Raw genomic sequence first — 12406 nt, 5'->3', positions numbered from 1 at the left:
TTAAGGAACATCTTTGTAACTCTAAAGTTTTATATTCCCATTTCTTTTGTTCATTTAGGGGCTGCTGTATTTTGTACAACTCCAAATTCAGTCTTTCCATTTGAACTCTGTGGCGAAGAACATTTAGAACAAAGGGATATTTATTTAATTCAGTGCCAACAACAGCTCCAGGAGTTTATTGCAGCATATGGACCAGGATCAGTTATTGCTACAAGTGAAGAATAGTCTATTTGGTGCAAGTATTTTTTTGCTTGTGCACTCTTAATTACTTGGAGAAAAAAAAGCCTATAAATAGTGCAACTATTTGTATTTATAATAAAAAAACATAAGATGTAACATTCACAACTTTGAAAACAGTAAAAATTGTATCTCAAACCTCTAAAAGTACAAAGTTGACCAAATCCTAGACCTACAGAGATGAAAAGATGTCATGGTTGCCAAGAAAATGACGACTAGTCAAAGGATAAATCGAAATTGCCAAGAGAAACATTTCTGAGCAATACATCATAGCAGAAGATGAAAGTTAGGAATGTTTCTGTGAAATATCAGGTTTTAAAAGCTGTAATTCATAGGCTCTACCACAAGGTGGAAACATTCAAATATTGAAATAATTGTGCTTTATATTTACATGAATTTCAATTTACCACCAAAATTGATGACAATTCAAAAACTGGTTTTCTATGCATTATTAGTGTCTCAAAACAAAACTCCAAAATAGGAAAAGGGTAGCAGAGGTGAAGTTTGCAAAGAACAGTAAAAATTCTTGACTAGCTTCTCACACATTCCTATTGAAAGGGTATCCATTGTTAAAATTGCTTGAAACAAAGGATAAGCATAATTATCTTGCCTTTGAACTACTGCACATTGGATTATAGAACAAAAAATGGCTGTGAAAGCATATTGAGTTTGAATCCCTACATAAATGTTCATATAGAAATGTTCTAAGTCAGATTGCTTATTTCAAGAATTAGGGGGTGGGGGAGGAGCACTGGATTATCTCCTGAGGAACCGGTTAGAACCAACATAGAAAAACCAATTTTAAGATATTTAGTCTCTTTATTTAACTTAACTTATATGCAAAATACATCATAGAACTTGCCAGACTGAACAAATCAGAATCCCAAACTATTACAAACATGCAATAAAAAAAACCATCATGGCTAGCAGAAAAGTGAAGAATTAGGTCACTTAATGGGAACAAACTTGTATGGTCAGACTTTGAGACATGGAGATTTGCACATGACTGAAGGTCAACAGCATAATTGACAGAAGATAAATGGTGGCAAATCTACATCATACTGGTTAAGTTTCTTAAGTCTTCTACTTCCCACTCATCACTGGTGCTCACGAGCTGCAAAATATTGGAGGAAAACATTAAATTGTTTAGTAGAAATATAAACTATAAGCCATAAAAAAATTTACAAAGTAACTTTAAACTAAAAGCAAAGTATGTCAGTTACTAGGTTAAAGGAGACAGGACAATAACTGAATATAGTAAAAGTGATGGAACAACTTGTTTGAGCAACACAAAGGTTACTAAGATTTTATGGTTTATTTTTTTAAAAATCTGGGCAAGGTGGACAAAGAAAATGGTATCACTACATTTTAAGTAGGGAAAATGCAAGGTTTCTTCTTTGAACTGAATTTTTATCATTGTTTAACAAGGCTCACATTTAAAATTACATTATGAATCCATTCATTGGCACAAGCTTTGGAAATTTCTGCTAAAATCAGTTTTTATAGCCTTTTCAGAGAATCCTAAAAATCATGGTCCTTACATGTAATACAAGTTACCTAATTTCTTTTTAACTGTCAAATTCACATAGGTGAAATGGACCAGCAGTACCCTGTCTTTATAACTTAACAATTATTTTTATTTAGATGAGGGGACAGGGCAGCTAGGTGGCGCAGTGGACAGAGTACTGGCCCTTGGAAGTCAAGACCTGAGTTCAAAATATATAATCAATCTAAACCTGGAAGGGAAGACAAAGTATAGTTTAAAAAAATTTACATATTTTTGGCTTAAGTATCTAATGTTCAAATTTTCTTGGACTGATCAAAGTTTACTCAGGTAATCATATGACACATCAGATTTCAAGTTACTTCAAGGAAGCACTCAGTTGGGTAAACGGCATTATTTTTTTTTAAATCATCATCATGTCAATGAATACCAGAGGATTTGGTCTTAATTGTTCCAGAATTGAGAAATTCTAAGTTTTATAATGCCAATTCAAAAAAATTGTAACCTGTAGCTGTTGATTTACTGCTTGTGTAATCTTGTTGATCCCTCCAGGTTGTAGTATTATTACTTTTGAGACACAAAGGGAATGGGATGGTGAAGAACTTGGGACTAGATTAGCTGAAATTCCTTTCAGATCTAAGTGGAACTGTAAAGGAGTGACCTGGTTTTGCTCTGTACCTGGTCCTCTAGAGAGAACCAGGAGCCACAGAATAGGAGCAAACTTAGGATCACAGATCTAGAGTGGCAAGAAACCTAAGTCATTTGGCCTGAACCCCTCATTTTACAGATGAGGTCCAATACAAGTGATTCTTAAGTCCTCTATCATCTATTGCTTCTATAATGCTTGATGTTAAGAAAACTACTCCCCTTAAGTCTGCTTTCTCCCTTCTGATTAGCTTATAAATAGCCTAAAGAATAATTTCTGCTAGATTTTTTTGGTTTACAATATCTAAACTACCATCATAGACAGTTGTCAACAAAAGAAAATTCTGAGTATCTGTGATGACTTGAATTACCTCAACATGTTTAGTAGCATTCAGCATTCTTGGTTTAGATCCTCATTTTTCTTTTCATTTCCTAAAAGAATAAAAAAAATACAGGTTTAAAGTTTGAATATTCTTGGGTGTATGAAAGTTTACTCCAAGTAATCATGGCACATCAGATTTCAAGTTACTTCAAGGAAGCCCTCAGTTGGGTAAACGGCTTGTGCTTGTTTTTTTTTAAATCGTCATTATGCCAATGAATACCTGAGGATTTAATTTTATTTCTTCTAAAATTGAGAAAATCTTAGTTATGAGATCACTTTGATTACTATGAAAGATGGGCTGAGGATAAGTTGTTTCAAATGACTGTTTACCCCAGGTTCTAGAAGTCATAACTACCTTCAAGGGTATGTATCTGCTTTGGTGCCTAAAAGTCTGAAACTGTTAATTTACTGCCTGTGCAGTCCTGATCTCTAGGTTTGAGTCTCAACTTGAAAGGGGGAAGGGGAAGGTTAAGTGGGAGTTAGTGGTAGTAAAAGTTTGGACAAGATTAGATGAGATTCCTTTCTAGCTCTAAATGAATTAATTGTGAAGGGCAGTGACATGAACTTGCTATATACCTGACCTAGGACACAAGAGCCACGGAATTGCTATTAACTTAGGATCATAGATCAAGAGTTAAGAAACCCAAGTCATTTAGTCAGACTCCATTTTACAGATGACAACCAAAAAAGTAACTTCCTGTCTACTGATTACAAAGAACTTAGGAATCTTCCTAACAAATTTAAAATCCATAAGTAGAAAGGGCTGCCCAATATAGGATTCCTTTCATTAGCATCAAGGACACTGAAGTCCTTTTCAACTCAAACTCTGTGTATGCAACAGGAAATTTATACTATTGGCTATTAAGACTTAAAAACTTGTTTTCTACCTTCTGGATACTGTATAAAATGACTCAAAATTAAGAAAAAAAATTCCTTATCAGGCTTTTGGCTTAAGTATCTAAAACACTATTAGCCATAGACTTTTTCAAAGAAAATTTAGAGTATCAGAGACATGAAAGCATTCAGGCAAATGGATAAACAACTTTAATTACCTTGAGTGGTTTAATAGCATTCAATACTTTTAATTCACATCCTGGGCATGATCTATTTCCTAGAAAAGAAAATACCTTTTTAAAGTTCAAATTTTCTTGGACTCATGAAAGTTTACTCAAGTGATCATATGGCACATCAGATTACAAGTTACTTCAAGGAAGCACTCAGTTGGGTAAACGGCATTATTTTTTTTTAATTCATCATCATGCCAATGAATACCAAAGGATTCAGTCTATTTGTTCAATAATTGAGAAATTCTAAGTTTTATAATTTTAACTAATTCCATAACATAAGTAAAATAAAAAAATGACAGGAATATTTAAAAGTCTGAAGCTCTGTTAATTTACTGCTTGATCTATCTAGATTTCAATCTCATTTTTAAGACAAAAATAGGTGGGGGATGGCAGAAAATTTAGACTAGATTAGCTAGATCTAAATGGAACTGTAAGGACAGTGGCATGCTCTTGCTCTGTACCTGGTCCTCTAAACAGAACAAGGAGCCACAGAATGGCAGCAAACTTAGGATCACAGATCTAGAGTGGCAAGGAATCCAAGTCATTTGGCTTGACCCCCTCATTTTACAAATGAGGTCCAATACTCTATTGCTTCCATAATGCTTGATATCAGGAAAACTACTCCCCTTATGTCTGCTTTCTCCCTTCTGGCTAGTATAAATGTCTAAATTAAGAAAAAAAATAATTCCTGCTGGACTTTTGGCTTATATCTAAACTACCATCATAGACTGTTGTCAATAAAAGAAAATTCTGAGTATCTGAAATGAGAACATGCAGGCTAATGTATGACATTACCTCAACATGTTTAGTAGCATTCAGTATTCTTGTTTCAAATGTTCATCTTTCTTTTCATTTCCTGAAATAACAAAATACAGGTTTAAAATTTGAAAATTCTTGGGTGTATGAAAGTTTACTCTAAGTAATCATGGCACATCAGATTTCAAGTTACTTCAAAGAAGCACTCAGTTGGGTAAACGGCATATATTTTTTTAAAATCATCATTATGCCAATGAATACCTGAGGATTGACTTTTATTAGTTCCAGAATTGAGAAATGGAAAGTCATTCACCACCATAAATAAAAAAAAATAGCAGGAACACAAAAAGAAGTATTTTTTCATGATCACTTTTCTAACGATAGTGCTTTTCTGTCTGTTCGGCAGAGAAAAAGGATGAGGTTGTTAAAAGGTTAGAGGAACAGTGTTGGGTCCTGTATATTCAATTTAAAGTTATATTAGGGTACTTTGCTATGATCTATCACACAAATTGATGCAATCAAAAAGAATCAAATTCCTAGATACTCAAGAAGTCCTCCAAGACCTAAAAATAAGTCATTTCTCATTTGAATTAGAAGGAAAAAGCTAAAGAAAGATTTATGAAGACATCAAGAAATGATGTCTCAATGCATAATTTATCATTTTTTAAGACTTGAAAGATGGAAAATAATCCTAAAATACCATGTTATGCTCATTAAGAATGTTCCAACGCTTATTTGTGCCCTTGTTTTGTAAAACGTGGGCAGTCTAAAAATGATCAAAACAGAAGCTAATCAATAAACCTGGCCCCAGGCAGGTCCTTACTTACTAGCTGTAACCCGGGGCAGGTTACTTAACTCTTTGCCTCAGTTTCATCACAAACCACTATAGTGGAGCAGGAAATCTTCATTCTACCTTTGCTTCTGATCGACAAAAACCGCCTTTTACAGTTTCCAATTCAAAAGGAATGAGATCAAAGCGAACTTCTCTATCACCGAACGGTCGGATCCAGCCTGCTCCAAGATGAGAAAACCGGACCTCGGCCCCGCGGGCTCCCACCCCCGCCCGGGGTAGTCCCGAACCCTTACCCACGTAGGCGCTCGTGCGGGGCGGCGGCGGGCTCCGGGGCCGAGGCTTCCCGGGGGGCCGCTGCAGGCGCGGGACGCCAACCCGGCGAGGCCATGATGCCGCTGGAAGCGCTGCGGACAGAAAGGAAGGAACGAGGCCCGCACGCATGCGTATAAAAGCCCCTGGGCTCGGCGCTCCGCCCCTTCCGGGCGCGAGACCCCGCCTCTTCCTCCGGAAGCGCGGGTTAGGAACACGCTCCCGTCCGCTTCCGGAGAGCTTTTGCCGAGGACGCTGGTGTTGCGCAGGCGCCGTGCGGCGTGGCCCGAGCGGCGGGAGCTGCGGCTCTCCCCCGGGGCGCCTCCGCCTCCTCAGCGGACGTTGCCCACCCCTTCTCCGAGGGCCACCCATGACCGGGCTTCGGGAGAGCCCGAGACCCTGACGGGGCGGCCCGGAGGGAGAGCCCCGGCCACGGCCCCCCAGACCGAGGTAAAGTCCCGAGGCGGGCGCCGCCGCGCAGGCCCGGAGGGCGAGGACACCCCAGGCCAAAGAGCGGAGCCAGCGCCGCGTACCGGAGAGACAAGCGGCGGCCCGCGTCTTCGGGAGCTGGGGGATGCAAAGATGACGTTACCTTGAGAGGTTTTGCGTTTCAAAGACTAGAAGGAAGGCAGAAAACTGGGAAACAATTTTTTACAGTCAGGGTTTCTGATAAAGATTAATTTCGAATATATATTTGTGCATATATATTCATAATATTTTTATATTTATAAAACTTAGTCGAATTTATAAGAATAGCAGTCGTTTCCCAATTGATAAATGATCAAAGGATATGAACAGTTTTCAGATGAAGAAATTAAAGCTTTCTAGACTCATTAAAAAACGTGGATAGAGCACCAGCCCTGGAGTCAGGAGGACCTGAGTTCAAATATGCCCTCAGACACTTAATAATGACCCAGCTGTTTGGCCTTGCGCAAGTCACTTAGCCCCATTGCCTTGCCAAAAAAAAAAGTTCTCCGATTACTACTAATTAAAATAATGCCTCACACCTATCCAGATTAGTTATATGAGTCGTATTGGAGAGGATGTAGAAAAATTGGACCGCCTATCTACTGTTGGTGTGAACTTAGGCAGCTGTTCTAGGGAGCAATTTAGAACTATTCTCAAAGGGCTATGCACCTTTGCATACCCTTTGATCCAGCAGTATCCCTATTAGTTCTGTATCTGAAGGAAATCATAAAGAAGGGGAAAGACCCATATGTGCAAAAATATTTATAGCAGCTCCTCTTGTGCAGAAAAGAATTGGAAATTGAGGGGATGTGGGACACTAATAGATTGTTGGTGGAGCTGGGAAACTCGTCCTAAATTTCTGGAGAGCAATTTGGAACTACTACCAAAGTACCAAAAAAATGTGCATCCCCTTTGTTCTAGCAATACCACTACTGTGTATTCAATTTAAAGTTATATTAGGGTACTTTGCTATGATCTATCACACAAACTGATACAATCAAAAGAATTCTTAGATACTCAATCTAGATTAGGGAAAAGGGTAAAAACATCTCTTGTACAAAAATATTCACAGCAGCCTTGTTTGTGGTGGCAAAGAATTGGAAATTGAGTAATGTCCATCAGTTGGGAAATGGGTTAACAAACTGTGGTGTATGTATATGATAGAACACTATTCTTCTATTAGGAACTAGGAGGGGGGCAGCTAGCTGGCGCAATGGATAGGGCACCAGCCCTGGAGTCAGGAGGACCTAAGTTCAAATTTGAACTCAGACACTTAATAATTACCTGGCTGTGTGGCCTTGGGCAAGCCACTTAACCCCATTGCCTTGCAAAAACTAAAAACAACAAAAACAGGAGGGATGGGAATTCCAGGAAGCTTGAAAGGATTTGCATGAACTGATGCTGAGAGAGAGATGAGCAGAGCCAGAAGAACATTGTATTCCCTAACAGCAACATGGGGCTGATGATCAACTTTGATGGACTTGTTCATTCCATCAGTGCAACAATCAGGCACAATTTGGGGGTATCTGCAATGCAGAATACCATCTGTATCCAGAGACAGAATTGAGGAGTTTGAACAAAGACCAAAGACTGTTACTTTTAATTAAAAACAAAAAAAATTATCTTATTATGTAATTTTGCTGTCTCTTATATTTTTTCCCTTAAGGATATGATTTCTCTCTCATCACATTCAACTTAAATCACTGTATACTATGGAAACAATGTAAAAAAGAACAGACTGCCTTCTGTGGGGGGGGGAAGCAAGATTAGGGGAAAAATTGTAAAATTCAAAATAAATAAATACATTTTTAAAAAATTGAAAGTATGCCCATCATTCGGGGAATTTCCAAACAAGTGGTGGTATATGAATGTAGTGGACTACTATTGTTCTATAAGAAATTATGAGCAGGGGTGGCTAGGTGGCGCAGTGGATAAAGCACCAGCCCTGAAGTCAGGAGTACCTGGGTTCAAATCCGGTCTCAGACACTTAATAATTACCTAGCCCCGTGGCCTTGGGCAAGCCACTTAACCCCATTTGCCTTACCAAAAACCCCTAAAAAACAAAAGAAATTATGAGCAGGTGGTTCTCAGAAAAACCTGGAAAGACTTACATAAACTGATGGAAAGTGAAATGAGCAGAACCTGGAGAACATTGTACAAAAAGACTTGTAATGGAAAAATGCCATCCATATCCAGAGAACTGTGGAGTCTGAATGCAAATCATACTATTTTTCACTTTTTTACATTTGTTTTTTGTTTTTTTCCTTGTGATTTTCCCTTTTGTTCTGATTCTTCTTTTACAGCATAACTAATATGAAAATATATTTAACATGATTGTGCATATATGACCTATATCAAATTGCTTGTTGTTTTGGAAAGAGGGGAGGGAAGGAAAGGAAGAAGAAAATTTTACAAAAATGAATGTTGAAACTATTTTTACATATAATTGGGAAAAGATAAGAAAAAATTTTAAATATAAAAGAAAATTTGGGGCAGCTAGGTGGCGCAGTGGATAGAGCACCAGCCCTGGAGTCAGGATTACCTGAGTTCTAATCTGGTTTCAGACACTTATTAATTTCCTGTGTGGCCTTGGGCAAGCTATTTAACCCCAGTGCCTTGGAAAAAAGAAAAAAAGAAAATTGGATTTTGAGGTTAAAATTAATAAAATTACATTTATAGTTTAAAAAACCACTAAAGCATCAAATCCCAACCTAAAAACACAACAAAAAAAAAGCATAGTTCATCTGGAGAATGATTTGAGGGTTGTAAAAGAAAATATTGTAACTACAAAATACCTCAAAGGAGTACATGAAAATTGTGGGTCTGTGACTCATACATACATACATACACACACATACGCACACACAACTGCTTTGAGAGATCTAGATGTGTGGGTGCTAAATTCACAGGAATTAACATAGCACCATATGAAGATATACAATTTCAGTTTGACTTTATGGAATGGCCACAACTCAGAGGAACATATGAAGATTGTGGAAAAAATATGCCAAAGTTAACCTGACTAAACATAAACTGAAAGCTCAGAAGCTACAGAAAGAATTAGCCTCATGAAAGTTGATGCTATAAGTGAATTCTCAAAAACATCAGTGAAGAGAAGAAAAGACATTGGATTGAAAGACCATAAGAATGAAGATGATACAGATGATATTGATATGCCTGGACAATATTTTGACTCTAAGGTGAATTACAGTCTGGAATCTGATGATTCAAAACATTGTTAAATTTTTGCAAAATTTAGATCCCAAATCTGCCACTGTGATCCAAAAAGAAGAGCAATTACAAAGAATCCCTATGCAAATGAAGAAAAGAATTCTGATAGTTATGTGGGATTTTCTTCAATACACTAGAGATACAATTTCAGTGGCATAAATACAGTTGTTTGCCTTCAAAGCTTATGATAAAGAGCCTGAAGTGCATGTTCAAGCAGACCCAAAACTGGAGTTTAAAGTCAAAAAACAAGATTTCAAAGAACAGAAAAGAAAGCATCTCAGAGAAGTATAGAGCTCAAGAACACCTGAATGATTAGAGTAGACATGGAACAATCATCAAAGGATTAGAGTGAGCTATTACCTGCACTGAGTATGAGGAGCATGTTAAGATCAACAGTCATACACAATATCTGGGGTTCCTATCAGAAAGAAGGTCGATGGGGATAAAAGTGCTGGCACTCCTTTGTCATTTTCCTACTATGCTTGAGAAGTTAGGAAGGAAATCGCTAATGCGGATATATAAATTCCTGAAGATGCCACAGGAGAAGAGCAAACAAGTAGACCAAAAACTCTAATGGAGCTTCACCAAGAGAAATAAGAAGTGGAAAAGAAAAAGGGAAAAGAAGAAACTCAGGAAGAGTAGTTTTGACAGTGAGGGTGAAGAAAAGAAGAAACATGAAAACATTGAAAAAGGTATTAAATGCTGAGGAGGCCCACCTCCCTGTCAAGGAGATTGTAGAGGTAGATGAGAGGAAGGAGCTCTACAATATCATGAATAAAGCTTAAGAGCAAACGGAAGAGGCATAGAGGATAAAATACAAGGAACCAGATGATCCCATGACTTCTTCCCTTGGACAACAATGATGTAACTTGGAAGGAAATTCAGGACACCCGACTTGCATATATTCTCTTTAGATTCTTGGCAAGAAAAGATGAAAAAAAATCTCATTTGTTTTTCTTATTGTCTTTTAAATAAATTTAAAGAACTCTTTCATCAATTCATTGTATTCTAATCTAGGCAGAAAAACCAGCAAGCAGTATGTTAAGATATTTTAGAACTTTTAACACATTCACTTCAAGCTGCTTTCAACAATTGATTTAGAGAAATCAGTATCATGTGATTTATTTTTTTGGAGGTTTAAATTTATTTTAAAAGCTTAATGTTTATAATATTCAATGTTATTTTTATTTCAGCTCTGAATTCTTTCCCTTCTACCTCACCCTGATCCACTCATTGAGAAGACAAGAAAGACCTTGTTACAAAAACAAATATCAAGCAAAATAAATTCCTGTATTAACCATGTTCAGAAAGAAAAAGAAAATTTGTTTCTATGTAGTCTTGACTCAGATCTTAAAGAATCATGTTATCTGTCTCAGAATGCAGACTGAAGCATATCTTTTTTTAAAATTGAAACATATTTAACATGGAAATTTGTTTTGCCTGACCATACCATTTGTAATAGATTCTATTTTTCTGTCTTCCCACTGTTTCTCTACTGTGCCTCCAATATACTTTAGTCTCACCTCTACCTATTAGAATAAATCATTTTTGTTTCTTTCACCATGGTTAGATGACCTGCACAGGGTTATACAGCTAGTAAATGTCAGATACCAGAATTGAACTTTGGTTCTCCTGACTCTCCAGTGCTCTCTCCACTGTGCCATTGTACTTGCTTCTATTGCCTTCTTTGTAATATGCTGTTGTTTAGTCCTCCATCCTCCTCTACCTGGAGATTATGATTCTAATTAAAATAATGTGTCAGCTTTTCATCTGTAAAATGGGGAGATTAATGGTAGCTACCTGCCAGGATTGTCTCAAGGATAAAATAAATTACTATTTGTAAAGCCCTTAGCACATAGCAGCTGCCTTATAAAGGTCTTGTTTCCTTCTTCATCACATCAAGCTCAACATGTGTGATAGACTGGAAAGGACTCTGAATTTGGAGTTGAAAGTCTCAAATCCTATTTCTGCTATTAACTAACCTTTATAACATTAAACAAGTCATTTCACTTCTCTGGTGCTTAATTTTCTCATTTGTAAAATATAGGGGTAGGGTTATGTTCATGTGTACAAAATTAAAATTATTCCCTTTCCATAATTCCTCTGCTGACTTCACTATTCTGGCACTTCACTTCTGGCATTACCATTCACTAGGATTCTCATTGTTCCAAGCTTTGGTGTAATTTTTTAACTCTTCTATCTACTTCTTTCATTTCCAAAAAGTTATCGAGCATTGTCAATTTGACCTCCAGAACATCTCTCACACCTGTGCCCTCTTCTCTTACTGCTGCCACCCCAGTGCCTCATAACCACCTATCTCCAAATGTTTTTCCCTTCTCTGCTTTCTCCTATTTCAATTCATCTTTCCACAGTGCTAGCAGACTTTTTGCCTGCTACATAAATGTAATTCTGACATTCTGCTACTAAGAAATCCTTGGTAATTTCTGCTTGCCTAGTAAGACAAGTTCAGATCCCATTATTATCACAAACTCCACAGTGTGGTCACATTATACTTTCCATTCTCATTTCACATTTCTCTCCACCACAACATCAGACAAATTTAACTACTTTCTCCCCAAACTTGCTCTGTTCCCTCATTTGCTCACAATATTCCCTATGACTAGAATTTCTTCTTCATCTGCTAAATTACTATCTACCCTTTACTCTCAAATGGTATCTCTTTCTGATCCCTCCTGTCAGTTTTGACCTCTACAAGAATTTGTGTCTTATCCCTCTCCAGGAATGCAGCTTCTATGAGAATAGAAACTCATTTCTTTGTTATGTTTCCCAATATCAAGCTATTTGTTCTGTACACAATGGGCAGTTAAGTTGACGTAAAATGGAATTGGATACATGGCTGGGTCAGTAAGCCAATGATTAGTTAGATATTACTTTATGGATATATCAGGGAAGGTTTCTGAGTCCCAATCATTATACTCAATCAGTTTCTATGCAACAAGCAAAACATCCCAAAACTGTATATAACAGTGTTTATTTTTCCCGTGGGCTATTAC

The 12406-nt window shown here is 37.2% G+C and overlaps 1 protein-coding gene, 1 long non-coding RNA gene, 1 other non-coding gene and 1 pseudogene across 3 annotated transcripts in view; 2 read left to right on the top strand and 2 right to left on the bottom strand.

Annotated features, from left to right (window-relative positions):
• Positions 1–457, top strand: part of MCMDC2 (minichromosome maintenance domain containing 2) — a 42513-nt gene extending 42056 nt beyond the window's left edge. Inside the window, exon 14 of the mRNA XM_074200334.1 lies at positions 59–457. Within this exon, the coding sequence (XP_074056435.1) occupies positions 59–225 (167 nt within the window). The 3' untranslated portion in view covers positions 226–457. The remainder of the gene's footprint in view (positions 1–58) is intronic.
• Positions 458–1036: 579 nt separating this feature from the next.
• On the bottom strand, positions 1037–5808 carry LOC141497602 (uncharacterized). Its single transcript, XR_012471371.1, has 5 exons — positions 5678–5808; positions 4631–4691; positions 3821–3879; positions 2758–2818; positions 1037–1351 (listed from the first exon to the last, which is right to left on the bottom strand). It is a non-coding gene; the product is annotated as an uncharacterized LOC141497602 (long non-coding RNA).
• LOC141503824 (small nucleolar RNA SNORD87) lies at positions 4760–4846 on the bottom strand. Its single transcript, XR_012473126.1, has one exon. It is a non-coding gene; the product is annotated as a small nucleolar RNA SNORD87 (small nucleolar RNA).
• A 909-nt stretch (positions 5809–6717) lies between the features above and the next one.
• On the top strand, positions 6718–12044 carry LOC141503502 (pre-mRNA-splicing factor SLU7 pseudogene; annotated as a pseudogene).
• Positions 12045–12406: the final 362 nt, after the last annotated feature.

The sequence above is a fragment of the Macrotis lagotis genome, chromosome X (assembly GCF_037893015.1).
Source record: "Macrotis lagotis isolate mMagLag1 chromosome X, bilby.v1.9.chrom.fasta, whole genome shotgun sequence".
Classification (NCBI taxonomy): Eukaryota; Metazoa; Chordata; class Mammalia; order Peramelemorphia; family Peramelidae; genus Macrotis; species Macrotis lagotis.
Note: the sequence above shows the minus strand (reverse complement) of the source record. Positions and strands in the feature narration are given on the sequence as shown.